The sequence below is a fragment of the Seriola dumerili genome, unplaced genomic scaffold, assembly GCF_002260705.1.
Source record: "Seriola dumerili isolate Sdu_G_001 unplaced genomic scaffold, Sdu_1.0 BDQW01000003.1, whole genome shotgun sequence".
In the NCBI taxonomy this organism is placed as follows: Eukaryota; Metazoa; Chordata; class Actinopteri; order Carangiformes; family Carangidae; genus Seriola; species Seriola dumerili.
The window spans coordinates 9,131,856-9,149,902 of NW_019174258.1; the positions used below are offsets into that span (position 1 = coordinate 9,131,856).

Sequence of the window (18,047 nt, forward strand, 5' to 3'; positions counted from 1 at the left end):
TTCAAACAGGGTTAGGGTTAGGGTCAGATACACAGACTTTAAATTAGGCAACAACTTGATAGATGACAGGACGATCGTCAATAATAATCCCTCTTCACAGCATACACCTTTAACATGCCATAGTAGGAAACACACAGGTGTGATCAATGTAATAGTAATATGCGCACTCCATTTCAATTAGCCTGTTCCAAGGCACTTATATTTTGCATGCTGGTTCGCTCACTTATTAAGTGTCCCAATGAATAACTTCATGGAAATGAGCCATTTCTTGTAAAATCAGGGATAGGATAGGGCCCTGTTAATAAAACTCTTATTTTATTCGTGAAACAGCGACAGGGCCGCTCTACTTAACTTTGTTTGACAGCAAAGTACAATTCCCTCAGCTACTTTTTTTCTCAGTACACTTTCTCTTTTACGTGACGGAAGCACCAGCAAATCAACTGCGAGGAGGTTTATCGTTCGACCAATGAGAATTCGTACTCATACATTGAAACGCCCCTCATTATGTTAGATTGAACTCCGGTTTCTGTGTCTGTCAAATTATTTAGCTAGCCAACGTTAGCTAGTTAGCCGGGATGACACCCAAAGGAATGGCGAGCAGCAGAGACCAGTTTCCCTAAAAATTAAAACGGGACACACGTTAACACCTCTGTTAAAGGGACATTTATAAGAACTCTATCAAATACGGTGAGTCACACCACTAAGCTTGCTTACGTGCGAACGCTAAAATTAAAGGGATAATCATGTTGTTAGCAACACCAAAGGTAGCTTCTTAAGCTAATGCTATAGATGTCATATATTGAGTAAAAGAAGCAGGTGACACAGCGTCAGTGTGTGAACATTAATAGTAACTATTCTTACGCCTCGAGAGATTATATGGTCATATTTCCAACAGCCAGCTAAAATTACATCGGTTTTAACTACTTAACGTAGGTCCATAACGTTTGCTAAGTTAGCACTGTAACCAAGGGCTTTGGCGAATGACACGATAACTCGATATCTTGCCAGAAATACCACGACACTAGGAGCTAATTTTTCTGAAATGAAAACACAGGACCCTACTATCACCTTGCAACACCCCGCATCGGCTAGACAATAGACTTTTTGAGTGACGACAACAACACAACAGCTAACGTTAGCATATTTAATTAAAAGGCTAAGTTAGCATGAAGCTAAACTACCCAAAATGCTCCCTCGTTATAGATAATTTTGGAAACTAACTAGCTGTTAACTTTTCACGCCTTGTTCTCTGTCAGCTTAATATTAAGATATTTTGATGAAGACTTTGAAATTGCAACGATAAATAGCTATAGTCTAGTGTTGGCTAGATGGCATTAGCCCATCATTGGGTGCTTGATTGTACGTATGCTTACAAGTTGTTAGTATGAACGCTCATTTGTTTCACGTGTGTTCTTTCTATCATAGCAGCGGATGGCCTGGACAGCAGTTGTCGTGGGACCTTCATAGAAAAGAGGAACACCCATCTGAACCTCTGAATGAGTAATGAACTTAAACCCCTTCTGGAGCATGTCTGCCAATACAAGTCGTAAGGTAAACACATTGAATTGCAACGTGCTGGCTACAGTAGAACTGAAAAGTTAGTCAGCATCCATTAAGCCCTGGGTGGGAGAGCATATGATATCAACCTTGAGATTGTGCACAAATACATCTAGGTCTGTGGAAGACTTTCTCTGAAATCTAATGCACATGGCAGTCATGTGCTTTATAGCACTGAACATGAGATCCTTTTGAAGTTCTTACTGTCCAATATTGGGGCTTAACATGTATATGACATGCCATAAACATTTAGCTTCATTTAAAAAAAAAAAAAAAAAAAAGACAGTTGTGCTCACTGTGTTTTTAATTGTCCACCAAATTTAAACAGTTGTTAAGTAGTATGGTCAGGGTTAGGGAAGACCATATGTGGGCTGACTTTATTAGCAGAAGTAAGGATTCTTCAATGGTCTTGTAGCATTATGTGTAATGTTGTATGTTTGCTGAAATACCAGGGAAGTTGTGTGACTTATACCACAGAGTTGTAATTTTCTCTGCCAAAGAATCGGGTCAGTCTGTAAAAATGAAGATTGATTTGTCTGTGCTCATTAATCACAACTTTGTATTTGTACACATTTTCCTTGAATTCTCTAACTGGAATTGTTTATATTATAATATTTCAAAATAGAAACATTTTGAAAACATTCTGTAGTCAAGTCTGACTTCAGTGAATGTACAGGCTAGGTCTGTTGTATTAACGCACTATTCACTGCTAGCATTCCTGGCATACTTGTAGAAGTCATCAACAGCATTCGTTGTGGTTTCCTGACACATTCCTGGCATCATCCTGCCGTGTGCTCAATGTGTACAGTGACAGTGTACTACAACTATTCTCATCATTCTCAGCAGCATCAGTAAGATAAAATGGTAACTGTACTTGAGGGAGCATGCTATTGTCTAGACACTGCTTCCTGATGGCAGGATTACTGCAAACCAGAACGGCAGTGCGACCTGAGAGGTTGGTCATGGCACATGATCACTACCTTGGCCAATTGCTCTCCTCTAGTGTGCCTAAAGGCTCATAAACAGTAGCCCTCTCTCTAATATGACTGTCAAGACCTTCTTTCTGTCTGCTTTTTCACATAGCTTGAAATATTTACAGCTGATGTGTGAGATTTCTGTTATATTTCTCATACAAAACAGCAGAGACCTGACAACGAGGAACAGAGCGGGCACGGCGAGCAGAGAGCCAGCCCAGCCCGGCTGTCCTTTGGCAAAAAGCAGCTTCCGCCCATTCCTAAGAATGCAGCCCCCATTACCAAGCCTGTGTCACTGGGGACTCCAGCCCAGTCAGCCAATGGCACACATGCCTCCTATGGCCCGTTTTACCTGGAGTACTCTTTGCTGGCTGAGTTGTAAGTACTGGTCCAGTATGAGAAATCAAAGTCCAGTTGGTTTGGTTTTATTCCCCTGGCATTTGTCATGTTGTGTTATATGTTTATACTTTTAAAAATATGTTTATAGCATTTTCCTGTAAAACCAATATGCACAGTTGGTATCAGATTGGGTAAATTAAAATATCCCTTTACTTTAATTTATCCAAGAATAAAACATGCTGCATATATGTTTTCCTCCCTTTTTGTATTGATGTAACATATTGCCATGTGACCTGCAGCACACTAGTGATTAAGCAGAAACTCCCGGGAATTTATCTCCAACCATCCTACAAGTCGGCACTAAGTAAGGACCCTCTCATGTACAAGCAGTTAATGTTTTACATTTGCATTAATCAAATGCCTACTATTGAAATGTTTAAATGTGAAGAATTTTATCTAAGATTTGAACATTTTGTAAAGCGCAACATTTAATGAAATGCTTTATATAAAAAATAATTTTGCAAGCAAGTAAAGATTCTGAAATATCATGTGTCCCTCTGTTTAGTGTGGTTTGGGGTCATATTCATCAGACATGGCTTGTACCAGGATGGAGTCTTCAAATTCACTGTGTATATTCCAGATAACTATCCGGATGGAGAGTGTCCTGTGAGTATTGTAATTTTGAAATGATTATTGGACTGTTTATTTAGTAGCTCTTCTGTCACCCAATCATGCAGTGTCTCTTGTTTATGGTCAGGGGTTTGTACGGTCATTGGCAACATAAAAAGACCTTGAAATTATTCCTTTTTTTTTTTACAAGTCTGCAAATGTCTAGAAAAATTATGCATATTTTAAAATGTCTGGAACTGTCATGTAGGGAAATGTGTTCGTAGTCATATTCTAAACTGTGAAACTCAGTTTTTCAAGATCAGAGTAAAACACTTCTACAAGTGTAATTCAAACTGTGATAATGGAAACTAAACTTTGTGTTATAGATAAGTTATAAAATACTGTTGAGGAAAAAAGTAGGAAAACTTTCAAACATTTCTTTCTCGTGCTTCATTTCAGAAATTAGTATTTGACATCCCAGTCTTCCATCCTCTTGTTGACCCTGTGTCTGGAGAGCTTGATGTCAGAAGAGCTTTCACGAAATGGAGGTCTGTTCTCTGCTTTAATGCTTGTGGAATTTACTCTTCCATTTTCTTCAAAGTGTGGTTTTCAGTTGCAAAAAATGCAAAGTGAAAACTAAATTATTAATTTTATGCACCCTGAGCAAGTCCTGCCTGGTTGTTTCCCCACGGACTGTTTACTTAGCTGGACATTTGTCTGAAAGACTATTTTCAAGAACAATGAAAAAATATTCAGTTTCTGTGTATTAAATTGGTGACACCGTATTTACACCTGATCTTTTAAGTAGTGCTCAAGAAACACACCATGTTCCTGGCAAAAAGGTTTAATAATATTGCCAATCCCCTATGTTGTGTTCATTTAGACGAAATCACAACCACATCTGGCAAGTCCTGATGTATGCACGAACAATTTTCTACAAGATCAATACCACAGAACCACTCAACCCAGAGGCTGCTGTGCTGTAAGTGTCTTATCATCCTTTTTCATTGTTTTTATCCTAATGTAAGAGTACTCTATAAGGTTCTGTAATATTGCCAGAAAACAAGACTGAACATTTTATTTTCTGAATTTTGGAAAAAAAAAAATATATGTATTTTTTTTACAGTCTGANTCTATAAGGTTCTGTAATATTGCCAGAAAACAAGACTGAAAATGTTCACAATTTTCAAAATTTGCATTTTATTTTCTGAATTTTGGAGAAAAAAAAAAATATATGTATTTTTTTTACAGTCTGCACACAAACTTATATTAACATGAATGCCATTTGATTATACAGGCCAGTAGTTCATTTTATCTTTGTCCATTACTATATATTTGTATATATTTTTAAAGCTAAAGAGATCAAAAAGCAAATCAAGACCTAATAACTTGGTCTTTTATCCACTGATGTGACTGAGTGGGGAGAAAAAAATAGTGTGAAATCAGCTTCTGGAAAGTATGTTACAAATGGCCAACACTTACTGTATAATGTTGAACAAATTGTAAATTAGAACATGGAGTATTTCTTTGAAATATGGCTTCCTAAAGCAGGCGTTTTGACTTGTAACAGGAACTGCACAGGTGTAGCTAATACCACTAATGATCTCTTGTCTCCATTTTAAAGTATCCATGAGCCACCATACACAACAATAGGACATGAGAACCGGCCCTAGAAATTTGAATTCAGCCATTATTAATGTTATCAATTGTGCCTGTGCTTTTTTTGCTACAGGTTAATGTGTCTGATGTGAAAGCTGTGAAAAAGGCCTATTATTAATTCATTACGCAGTTGGACATGATTTTAGTAAAGGAGAGAAAAGTTCAATGGAAAAAAGAACAATTCTTTTAGTTATTGGTTTGCCATAGAAACATTACTATTTACTATTATTCCTTTCAGATATGAAAAGGATGTGCAGTTGTTCAAAAGCAAAGTGGTGGACAGTGTGAAACTATGCAACAGTCATCTTTTTGACCAGCCCAAGATAGATGATCCATACGCAATAAGGTTGGTAACCTGTCTCCATTTTTAACATTCCACAAACCTCACCACTAAAAAGAAAACACACCTTGTAATTCTGTGTGTACATCCATATGTATGTGTGATGAAACTCTGAAGGGTAAAAAGTTGATAATGTCTTTGACACTCACTTTGCCACTCTTATCTATTGGTTGCAGTTTTTCTCCATGGAACCCAGCTGTTCATGAGGAAGCAAAAGAACGGATGTTCACATACAAAGTAAGTTTTACAAACCACAAAAGTTTACTGTATTGTACTCAGACTGTAAATGAGCAGTATAGTTTAGTCTACTGCAGTTCTCCTCCCAGATTAAAACCCAAAGGGCTTGGTTAAGGTAGCACGAGTTATGAGTACCTTGATTGTTTGACCTCTTCCTCTTATGTAACTGCTAACTTGCTTTGTTGCCCTAGAGAAGGCCTGATGATCACCACAAGGGAATGCAGGTGTCAGGGCTGTCTTGGGTAAAGCCTGGATCGACACAGCCCTTCAGCAAAGATGACAGTCCTCCCCAGAGCTGAACCTGCACTGTTGCGGCAGTGACCACTAGAGGGAGGCACAAGCATTGGATGCCATGCCGCTGGCAGGCCTCAGCTGTTTATGTGAACTGGATCCTTGAAACAGTTGGGAGAACTTAATATTAAATCTCCACGTTATTGCTCGGCTTTAAAAGCTTTGTAGGCATCTCCTCAAACAGCTTTAGAATAAGAAACAAAGTTTGTATCATGTAAATCGAAAATGACAAATGGTTGTCTCGGCAATATCATTTAGGCTGTGATGCAATCAAAGAGCTTTCTCATTTAGATTTTCGGATCCATTCACATGTTGGGCTAGATGATAGCATACTCTCCCAAAAGGAGCTGAAAAGTATGAGCAAAGCAATTTGCCTTCATACGGTGAGTATAGTGGAACTACATGATCCGTACCACTTGCTGAAACTGGCTCAGGACTGTTTGTCAGACTTGAAATATTGTCAGTCACAGCTGTGTGAATGAAACATCCTAATTACCACCCCTCCCAACACCCAATTAGGCTGACATGATTTGTTTTATATTTGTTTCTTATTGGACATTGATTTCTTTTTAATTCTACTGTCAGTCTTCTATTGTCTTACATAGTTCCTAATATATATATATATATATATAAAGCAGAGCAGGCAAGTACAGTTTTAAATGAGATGCTAAATAAGTTCATTTATTTTAATGTCCGATTTTAAATCATTTGAATGTTTTATGTACCTTTGGCTATTGGTTATTAAAGGTTTGATGTGTAAATAATGGATGCTGTGCTAAGGTTTGGCTTTAGAAGACATGTCTACATCACTGCTTGGATTTTCTAAGTGAATGTTTAGGTTTACTTTCTTTCCAAATGTTATTTAAGCACCCTTACAAATCTTTACTTCGCAAGTCAAAGAAGTTACTGCAGGATTCCTAAATAGGGCTAAAAAAAATCATGTATTTTCATAAGCTTTAGTTATTAACTAGTTTCTGAGCAGCACAAAATGGAGATTAATTCAGCTACAAGAATGCCCCTGTTCTGTTGTACCAGACCAAAGTCACTTTATGTGCAACATCTTGACCTGTAGTGGGCTCTGGATTAATTGATAGTAATATTGCCCAGCTACTTTCAATATCATTACAGCAAGGATGAGGGAGAAGTGTGACATTTTTAAAAGGTGTGGGAACCTCAACTTATAACCTCTATATTATAATGGCTGATATGGTGCTGAAACCTATTAGATCTATTTATAGCTGCTGTGAAAGGCAGGGATGTAATAAAATCTCATTGTACTTCACACACTGCCATTTGGGCTGTCTGCATCTTCAAACATGAGTTTTTATGTGTTCGATATGGAACCATTCCTGCTCTGGTTTGTGAAAGAAATTGCTGCATAGATGATGAGATATAAATGCTTTTCTCTGAAATCAATAAAATGATAAAAGTCAAGCTATACATTGTATTCTTGTTTTTGAACTTGGTTTGCCATAAATGGTTTTACTGATTTGAAACACCAGTAATCCATGAAGCAAAGCACCATATTATGTAAAGGCCTTTCAGAAAAATAGTGGACTTGGTGTAAATTTTCATGTCTGTTTTTGAATATCTTTTTAATGATTGCTCTGCCAACAAGTGTCCACAAGTGTGATGTCCACACTCTTGAGCAGTTGATTCAAATCTGCTTTTAATTACTGTCAAGTTAGACCTGTAGGTGGCAATGAAGTGTCACTCAAAGAAAGTGTATGCTGGTAGCCAATAGTTATGCTCACTTAGGTTCCATATTATCCTACACAGACAACATCACAGAAAGATATTACATCTCAATCACTGGCTTATTTTCTATTATAGGAATATAAATTAATTGCGAATAGAGGGACATACCCTGAAGAGTCCTTGCATGGTACCTAGGGTGAGGGTCAATGACATAATGGGGACATTATAGTTTTATTATACACTTATTGAATAGATGTAGTACTTAGTACTTACACCAAAGTTTCTTACTGCACTGAGGCTTTATTGTTGTCCCTCACTTGTAAATCATTTTGGATAAAAGCATCTGCCAAATGAACAAATGTAAATGTATTATACATGTGTGCCATAGGAGATTAAAAATGTCATAAATTTTTGTCTCTGACAGAGAGCAGTATATAGGACGATAGTTATGTAGTCCAAATGGAATATCGTAATTTAAAGGCAGTATGTCCTTGAATCAGCCACCAGAGGTCGGTATGTACCCACAGTGAGGAATAGCACTCCCACTCATATCACGTTTGCATTGAGAAGAGACTCCGCTCCATGTGCTAAAGTAAAACCTCTCCGGATTGGCTCTGGCTTGAACGCGGCCATCTTATGCACTCTGTCAACATAGGGACTTTACAAATGAATACGCGATTTAACCAGAAGCTTTCCGGCACTGAGTGGGGGCGGCACTGTACCGAAACTACTAATACAGTGACAACCGGTGTTTTATCTTGCACTGAAATGTGACATTGTGGCAAATTGTTAGTGGTCCAATCACAGAGGAGGTCACTAATATGCAAATGTGGTGTTATCACAGTCACGTCAGCACCAGCGGTAGAGCCGCTGTGCCGTGGTCGCCAGCAGGAGTACAACTAACAACACAGTCACAACTTCGCCGATAACACTCTCTACGTTGACGCCCGGAGTTGCGCTTTAGGGTTCTTTTCAGGTAAGAAATAACACGTCTTTTGATGATTTTTGAGGGATGATTTACACTCGAGGGGTTCCGTTTCATTGAGGGTAGGAGCTGTCAAATTTCTGACTGTCAGTCAGTAAGGCTCGCCTCAGCTGTCTGATGACACACCGCCTTGCTGAGTGTGTATCTTCCCGGTTTATAGAAGACTTATCCTGCCATACTCGTCCGTATTTGTTTTCCGAAATTTGGCATATAAAAAAGCAAATGCCATCGTACTTTTTAACAGTTTGCCGGCTAAATGAAAACGTGCGCGACTCCAAAGTAGTCCTCCGTGGTTCTCGGCCATGGTGGTCCTGAACTGACAGCGACTGGCCGGGTTCAGTCAGCACCGTACTTGAATGTGGACGCGGTAACTGTTGGCAGTGCCAATACGTCCACCAATACGTCAGAAATGAAAACGAAAGTCGTTCGAGAAGAACGGAGTAGACGTATTAACATGGACACCATCACTGTCGACCTCTCCATCCATCTCCGGCCTCTTCCCCCTCCTCCACCTCGTCCTCTTCTTCTTCAGTGAGGAAGCGTCACGACAGTGACGACACCTTTTGAATCCTGTGACTTCCAAAGTGGAGGTTTGGCTTGGGGCACATGTGACTTATCTCAATAACCCGGGGCTAACATTTTAAATTTAAAAGCAAATGTCCCACGCGCATTCATTTTGTTGGCGAGCAGTTGTGCATTAAGTGGCGCAACACATTGCCGCCTCATCGGCTTATCAAACAGCGTGCTCGCAGGAGTTGAAGCCATTACATGGTGAAGATGAAAAGGATGCTGCTGACTTCAGTGGTGAGCCCGGGGTCTATTTCATCAAAGTAAGACTTCTTATCAAAAATGTGAAGACAAGACGGACGTGTTTCTGAGTTTTACATGGTACGATTGTAACCATGTAGCACCAGTTAAAACACTTTAAGAGTCTCCTACTAAATGAAATGCGCTTTCGGTCACAGCAACATTTGCTTACTTACGCCAACATGGCTAACTTTTCGCATTTTCGTTTACAGGTAATATTGTAGCAAATTTTATGTTTATTTTCGTTACTGCTGGTGGGTTTCGTGCTGTGTGGAGTGGCCATTTATGTGACATCAGTCCCAGCTGGCTTCAATGGCGACCTCCGGACACTTATGTGTACACAGTTCATGTTGATATCAGGCCCGAGTTGCACGTGCCTGGACGGTGCTTATAGCGTCACGATATTGAAGGAAACAGCTGGAAGTCGGCAGAGGCTGAGGGGTCTGGTGTGTGCTTTTGGACTACACAGGGGTGTTTGTTAGAAGGGGCTTGGCTAGCAGGCTCAGGAATATGCTGTATTGAGTCAGAGCACATGGCAAATATGATATAATCGTGTATCATTTCTTAAACATATTACACTTTTACAGTTTACATATGGTAAATGCTGCATCACCACCAATTTACTGTTGTAAATCCAGCTTGAGTGGGCTGTTTTCTTTACTTCAGCTTTCAACCTGGGTGTAGCTTTGCCTCAGACTTACTTTGAATGTCACCAACCAGAGAATATTTGACAAATAAGTGTTGGAAATCATTTCAATCAAGACAAATTAGTTGAATTTTCATGACATACGTTTTTGTGTTCCCTAGATGAAAATACACAAATACATTGTCAGTTGCTTGGCACAAACCCCAAAAGTGTCAGTCCAAGTGATTATTGCAAGTAAGTATAAATATCTTCAGGGACCTGAGTACAGAAAAAAAACTCTTTAGATAGGAAAGCCCTTTACTAGAGTTAGAGATGGTGTAATTATCACTTGATTATGATTGGTAGTTGTAATTTTCTATTGTTCTTAAATTGCTCAGTTGCTTGCCATTATGCACATTTTCCTCTAATGCACTATTGTGTGATTTCACATGCCTCCCATTTTACTTGTTGACAGAGTGTGAGTGAAATCATCATTATGTTGCCTGTGAATATGGGCAAGCAGGAATGCCACATTGTAGGGCAGTCACATGATTCCCTAATAAACAGGATAGTAAACAAAGCACTGGGGTGAACGTGAAACTGGAAGCACAACCTTAACTGAAAACAGGAATGGTTTCATGCCTGTGTGGACAGATTTTTATTGGGACCTGTTGGTGGTGATTGCCGGGGAGAGTGATAATGAGTATAGTACATTCCTGTTTGCATGACAGTGAGCTATAGCAAGAACTGGGTGCAGCGATGTTACAGCGTTTTTCTACTTCTCTTTACTCAGTTTATGATTTAAGTTTGGTTGAGGCTTCATGTTTTTAATAACTTAAATTACTTTACTACATTAGGGATGAAGCACTGGAAATAAAACTTAATGCTGCAAATTAATTAATGTCAGGTGTGAACTAAGTGTCAAGCACAGTGCTTTGTCCCTGGTCCTTAGAGAATTTCTGGCCATCACTAAAAATGAGTTAGTGTAAATGATTAGATTAAAATAAAGAGAATATATTCTCAAAAGTCTAATAACACCTTAGCTCATTTACAAAAGGCATGTGCTCTTTGACTTATTAGATATGTGATATGACATACAACAGGTTTTAAAAGAGACTCAAAAGCATTAATTATTTCACATGCTGTAGACTGCATGAATCTACTCACAACCTGCGAATCAACCACAGTATAACGGGTATGGAAACAGGACACCATGTTGACTCAGTGGTCAGCAGAAGGTTCTGGGATCTAACCTGCCAACACCTACTGGGGCCTTGGTGGAGTTCAAATATTCTCCCTTCGGCTGTGCAGACTTTCTTTAGGTGCTTTGGTTTCCTCTCACAGTCCACACACAACATATGCAAGTTAGGTTAACTGGCAACTAGAGTTGCCTGTAGTTGTCATTCTGAGTGTGAATGGGTTTTCTTTTCGTGTCAGCCCTATGATTGACTGGCAACCTGTCCAGGATGTACCCTGCCCCTCACCCAATGTCAGCTGTGATAGGCTCCAGCCCCCGACAATCTCACAAAGATAAACAGGTGTAGATAATGAGTGAATGGAAATGAAAACAATGGAACCAATAGTGATACAGATAGATAATATTAGTGTATTGTTTGGTATGGGCCAAACACGCTACAGGCCGAATTTAATGATTACATTAATAACTTAGTCTAAATTTTGAAAAGTTGGCAATTAGAATCATGTAGTCTCAATAACCTGCCCTTACCCACAAATCACATTTTAGTGTAACAGCTAAAGCATGTTGTTTATGTTTGTTAAATATGACAATCCTGACAATGTTTGCAATTTCAAATTCAAATGAATTCAGACTGTACAAATACATTAATGGTGAACCTCAAGTTGGGATTTGAGGATGTTTAGCCACTTCCATGAATTGGCCACAAGAAATACAACATTTCTGACCACGTGTGAATTTCATTACGTGCTTTCATTGTTAGTCGTTGTTGATTTATTTGGCCCATGACTCAAAATTACAAATGCTGGAGTTTAGGCTGCTGTAGTTTTGGATACAAACACCACAAGCAACACCTAGTGTAAGAAGGAGAATAATACATAAAAAAAAACGCTTTCTAAATGATGTATCAATAGTTATTTCAAATGTGCTATGATCAGTGAAAACAATTTAAGTAACCCTACAAGTTAGACTGAGACACCAGAGAAATGTCTATGCTTATTTGTGCTTCTGTGTGCCTGTGTGCATAGCAAGTCAGCATATAATGACTGACCTGGGTTAGCTGCTGTCATCTTCCGCTGGTCTGTGGTTGCAGAACGCACACACATGCACACACACTCAAAGGGCCTCATCTGCCTCTGTCCCTAGCTGTTGAAATTCTATCAGCTGTCTGCACCTCCCACACATTCTGCAGTGGCAGGGCAGGCAGCTTCATTGGTTGTGGGGGTGGGGGGTTGAGGTGCGTTTGTGTGTATGTGTGTGTTAAAGGGGAAGGGGTACAGGAAGAGGCACCTGCTGGTGGCTGGCGGTTGGTTTGCACCAGCTGCTTTGCTACACACATGAAAGGCAGTGCTGATAGATAATTGACAGTACCAAATTTCTCCCAGACCCTTCTGACCTAACCATTACCTGCCTTTTGAAAGCTTTTTTTTTTTTTTTTGACACTGTGTGGAATTTCATGCAATTCTATCAACCAACAACTATGTATCACTGATGAAGAAATGGATGATAAAAAAGATATGGTGTGAAAGAAATACTTGATAAATTGTCATATCAGCACAGACTGAAAATGATTCATGATTGTGTGTTTGTGTGGTGGAGTTTCTACCGGATTACCCTAATGAGTAGCTTGAAGTGTGTTTGCAAACTGATCTAATCTTTATTTAGATCATACATTATGTAGTCTTCATCTTCTGATATTGATGTTGTATTTTAATTTTTTTTCTTTGTTTTTGGACAGGGACACAATATAATGGACATGCTGTAGCTCTGTAGAAAGTGAGGCTCATTGGGACCAGCTTGGATCCAGTGGTGTTCCAAAGGTTCCAGTTACCCTCAAGGCTCTGCCATGGACTTCTTTGACGATCCCAGCCTCTTTGTTGGAGGTTTGGAAGGACTGGATGAGGATGAGTTTCCCTCAGCACCATCACTTGTGGATGAGCTAAACCTCAGTGCTGACTTTGAACCCCTCCAAGTGGAGCCTTTAGGCCCAGGGAAGCACCAAGACATAATGCCACCAGTTTCTACCCAACAAGTCATGCCCACTTACAGTCAGCAGATGGATCACTACATTGGCATTAAAGCACAGAATCCTACGGGGCAGGCATTTTCTGGTCCTGGGGGCACAGGTGGTGTAGGCAGTGGCATGATGCCAGAGCAACATGGCCAGTACCACAATGCCGCCATGAGCCAAGTACCTCAGTCCAATGGTCTGTTCTGTAACAGTAGCAGTCCAATGTGGGGCAACCAAGACCAGAATGGGAACATGTACCACCACATAGCTCAACAGCAGCAACATCAGCGACAACAGCTTTGTCATCAGCAACAGCCACTGCACAACCAGCAACTTCATGTCAGACAACAACAAATACAACAGCAACAACACCACCCCTGTCATCGTCAACAACAGGAGCAGCAGCACAGAATGCGGCAGCAACAGCAGCAGCAGCAGCAGCAGCAGCAGCAGCAGCAGCAGCTACAACAACAGCAAAGTCATCAGCAACAGCTGTTAAACCAGCGCCAGCACCAACAAATTAACACGCAGACTATGTCTCTGCAGCAACAGCAACATCACAATTTCTCATTTCACCAGGGAGGTCAGAGCCAACAGCCAGTTCATCATAGTCAGCAGCGGGTTCAGCACCAACTAACTGTAGGAGGACCAAGGTTCCAATCAAGGGCTTTGCCAAGTAAGTCTTATTTAGATAGTCAGAATGCTTCTTTGAGTGGGACTTGCTTACAACCACATCAGCAGCAGCATGGTAGGTACCAGTTGACCAGGGGAGGCCAAGCCTTCTCTGGATCAGGGCCAGAAGACCCTAACCTGCCCTTCTCCATACATTCATCATCTATGGTTCACTCCCTGCCCACATGCTCAGTCAGTTCTGCCACTGCTTACCAACCAGCTCAGTACCCTGCTTACCCTGGAGAGCCAGAAATACCCAGTCTCAATCAGCAGTCTTTGTCCTCAGCCTCAGTATCTGGGCCCACCGCCACTGCACCCCTCACTTCCACAGTGCCTGAGCTCTCAGGGCCATTATGTCAGTTTCCATCCACCAGTGTTATGAGTCAGCAGCACACAAGGATCCCAGTTAGCCAGGCAGAAGAATGTCCTTTCCGGGCCCTACGTTGTTCCAGAGAAACCCAGGTAAACTGCAGGTCATCTGAGATGTTTGGTGAGTCTATGAGCTGCTACCCCAGCATGACCAACCAGCTGCCTTCTGAGCAGCCCCAGAGCTGCGGGGCCATCAACACTAATGGATACCAGGCTTTGGGAGATAGTCTCCTGACATCAGACGCTCAGGATGGAGACTTGGAGGGACTACAGCCCCCTGACCTCCTCCCTGACCTACTGCCCCAGCTGGAGGCTGCTCTCAGCCAACAGGATGACTCCAACTGTTCCTGGGCCAATTCCAGCGTGGAGGGGGGACATGAGCACAGGAAACCACCACCTGTTGAGTACAAGGAAGAGAAGGTAATACATTGTTACAAAAAAGTATTTGCTTCATTTTTTGGTTTTTAGTATTGCACAAGCATGGCTGAATATTTTAGCCATACTGTAGCAGAGTAACCCCTTGAATGTAATATGCTCTTTGTCCTGAGATTCTAATTTATATGAACAGTGTGCATGCTGTCATTTACCCCTATTTCTACTCAGTTTAGATTACTTAGGAGAAGAGAGGGGAGTGAAGGTTAATAAGTTGACATTAATTGAAGAAATTAGATGTTATAAGTGCTTAATGTTTGCTGTACTAACTGAACATTTCTTTGCTGACATTAAGAGAATTTATGTGTTTTTCCCAGTATATCATGGCAGAGAATTCAGTTTCTCATGTAATGTTTAACTAACTATCCCAGATAGAGCATGTGCTTGTCTAGTAGGAGACCTGCAATCAGTGGTGGAGTGGGGGAAGGTGGAGAGGCGGTACCTAGAGCCATTTGAAAGCCCTCTGAAAATGATAATGGTCTGTCCAGCCTGGCCCGCTCAGTGCGCTGACAGCAGGTCAGGACTGATTAGGCTAAGAGTGGCAGGAGTGTCTTCAGGACTTAGCTGTAAGCATACTTAGGGCTATATCAAGATGTGGGTCAGGGCAAGCCAGAGGCACTTGCACACTGCCTCAATAGTGTGGGGGAGGTTGCACGCTGTTGTGGTAGCTGCCACAGTGTTCTGTGTGTCTGTGTGTGTATGAGTGCATGTGCACGTGTGAGAGAGTGGGCGGGTGGAAAAGAGCGTGGTGAAGGAGAGTGGTAAGCACTTGAGGGAGGGGGAGGGGGTTTGGGAGATGGAGAAAGCAGTAGTTCATGGAAAAAGGAGGGAAAGAGACAGAGAGGAAGAGCATGAGAGTGAGAAAAGAAGCGAAGGGGGAGGTTGCGAGAATGCATTAGCTGGCTGTAACAGGCTTCAGGCGGTTCCTGGACCTCAGTTGGCTGGTAACTTAGCAGCATCCACACAGCCTCCTGGCCCACGAGTGACACATGACCAGCAGCCAAAGCAGCAGACGTTTCATCGTGTTCTGCACACTCACATCCATGTGTTGCTTTTTGGTAACATTTGTGTTATATTTCAGCATTGTTATTACAGAAACAATGTATGGTAAACATTTATTTGCAAGCAGCCAAAACTGATTATCTCAAACTAGACACATGCACATGTTAATAATTCACACTTTTCTTCCATTAAAGCACGTCTGTTTTTCATGTTTTCATGTTGTTTGACATTATCTTACCAACCCTTTTCTACTGTGTCAAACAGATTATCGACAATTTTACAGTAATAGTTTGAAACCAAACCTATGCCCATGAGCCAAAACACAACCTGTGTGTTGACTATTGCCTCAACTTTCCCCCAACAGGCAGCAGGCAACAACAAAACTGGTGGTCTGCCTAAACCAGAGCTCATCCACACAGGCTATTTGCCCATCTGCAAAGGTCCTTGATTGAATTGGGCTGTGAACCACAGCCATACGCATGAGCCTCTCCCTGTCTGTGTCAACATCCAGCCCTGTGTTGATGCTTACAGGCTGACTGTGCTATTCATGTGCACTGATGTGTGAAGAGCCTGCTGATAGTGTGTTTGCTGAACAGGCAAGGCATCAGGGGATAGCTGCCCACTCTTCACTCCCCCACAGTGAATGTGGCTAATTAGGATTTCCAATGGTTGTAATGGTCAGCTGCAGCTGTGATGAGCACCCGGGGTTCAAGATTGAATAGTTGTCCCAGGTTGCTGTATTCAGAGGTTAAATTGAGTAAAAATAATGTCTCGGGCCCTGTTGCAATGGATCTAAATTCAAATGAACAGATGTGTGTAGAACTCTCGTCTGTCCCATTAATCATTTCATCATTTCATTTCACTGTTATGGGTTTTCTCTGAGGAAGTAGTTCAAGCTTGCAGGCATCAAGCACTCCAGTGAGACCCATCTGAACTGCATGCCACTCTGAAATGCTTACGTGTACTCATGTGAGTCAGCAGTCAGTCTTTTTGCTGTGACTAGTTAGGAGTGCAAGACTGACATCTTTGACATCTCTCTGCATGTTAAAGTGGCAAACAAAATGGTTGTGAGATATAGATCAGCCAGAAATAGATTTTCCATCTTCTCATTTCATCTTGATCGTAAATAGTTTCTCAATTGGATTTCCAGAAAATGTACTGTATTATATTGTACATATTGCAATTTTCTTTATATGGCGCATTCCTAAGGTTTAAGGATGGACTGGAAAAAGTTGTGCAGCATAGAAATCTTATTATTGTCTTGATTTGTTGTTTGATTATGGTTGTGCATAGTGGGATTTCAACCTTGGACATCCAATTGTAGTTTTTTATACTCTTGATCTTAATGTGTCTGAATATGGATTTGATAGACCTACATATGGGTACAGATTAAACTATTTCCCAAAGGCAAAAAGGAAACTGGTTTTGGAGATTTGTGGGGCAACATCAGCACATTCAAAACACCCCTTCCGAGTGTACTCAAACTGAAAGAGGGTGTCTGCCACCCTGATTTCAGTCCCATCCTTTGTCACCAAAAGAGCCTTCATCAATTCGAAACTGACATGGTCCGTGTCCTATCTGTGCACACACAAAACAGGGTCAGCAGGAGAAATCGAGAAACCAGAGAACATGTTTAGATGAACTTCAACCGCTGATTAGACTAAAGTCTGTGTTATGCAGCTGGTCTACAGTTACACGTCTTTACAACTGCTTCCAGTTTTTTTGACACAAGAGTGTATTAGTGATTTGATTCTGCAGATAAGTAAATGTAAAAACAGATTAGTCCAGTTGTACAGTTGTCAGTTTTTCGTAGTTGCTGTTTAGTATCTCTTGGAATCTCTCGTGGAATCAGGTTTTTACCATGGGATGCCATATCAGTCTCACTGCATTTTAATCTATTCTGGTAGATCCGTAGCCCTTATTTCATTGTCATGATACTTGAATACTTAATGATCAGCTTTGCAAATTTTTGCCCTGTTCCTTAACTCTGCTGCTTGTAATTTTCATCAGATGAAAGTCTGATGGCCTGGACTGCTGTAGCCACTGCAGGCCCCCTGGTACTGACACTGACCAGGTGCCTCCTCTGTGCCTGCCTACATCGCTGGCTTAGATTCATTATCTGACTGGGTGTCGCTGCTCACCCCTCTCTACCCTGCCATGGCCCCAGAGCTGTGTTGCCAGCAAGCAACTTAGGGTATATGTGTGCTTGCTGCGTCAGTGTGACATGCTAGCTTTGTTGCTTCCT

The 18,047-nt window shown here is 41.1% G+C and overlaps 2 protein-coding genes across 5 annotated transcripts in view; both read left to right on the forward strand.

The window, feature by feature from the left end:
* Window positions 1-546: 546 nt before the first annotated feature.
* Window positions 547-7,440, forward strand: aktip (AKT interacting protein). Of its 3 annotated transcripts, none has more exons than XM_022746194.1 (10): window positions 547-687; window positions 1,426-1,551; window positions 2,698-2,909; window positions 3,170-3,234; window positions 3,436-3,536; window positions 3,939-4,027; window positions 4,363-4,461; window positions 5,377-5,484; window positions 5,655-5,715; window positions 5,907-7,440. In XM_022746194.1, exons 2-10 carry the CDS (start codon window positions 1,504-1,506, stop codon window positions 6,012-6,014), a joined length of 891 nt encoding a protein of 296 aa, XP_022601915.1. In that variant the 5' UTR covers window positions 547-687; window positions 1,426-1,503; the 3' UTR covers window positions 6,015-7,440. The 3 variants fall into 3 exon arrangements, with proteins under 3 accessions (XP_022601915.1, XP_022601931.1, XP_022601922.1); XM_022746210.1 differs by having other exon boundaries at window positions 2,701-2,909; XM_022746201.1 differs by having other exon boundaries at window positions 1,429-1,551.
* Window positions 7,441-8,631: 1,191 nt separating this feature from the next.
* chd9 (chromodomain helicase DNA binding protein 9) overlaps window positions 8,632-18,047 on the forward strand; it is a 68,336-nt gene continuing 58,920 nt past the window's right edge. For both annotated transcript variants that reach the window (XM_022744068.1, XM_022744075.1), the window contains exons 1-2: window positions 8,632-8,680; window positions 13,055-14,788. In XM_022744068.1, coding sequence (XP_022599789.1) covers window positions 13,163-14,788 — 1,626 coding nt within the window. In that variant the 5' untranslated portion in view covers window positions 8,632-8,680; window positions 13,055-13,162. The remainder of the gene's footprint in view (window positions 8,681-13,054; window positions 14,789-18,047) is intronic.

Bases quoted from the DNA above. Each gene is read 5' to 3' on its own strand.
- aktip (XM_022746194.1), top strand. From the start codon at position 1,504: ATGAACTTAAACCCCTTCTGGAGCATGTCTGCCAATACAAGTCGTAAG. The intron at 1,552-2,697 runs GTAAACACATTG...CATACAAAACAG, and splicing joins CTGCCAATACAAGTCGTAAG to CAGAGACCTGACAACGAGGA. The intron at 5,716-5,906 runs GTAAGTTTTACA...TTGTTGCCCTAG, and splicing joins AACGGATGTTCACATACAAA to AGAAGGCCTGATGATCACCA.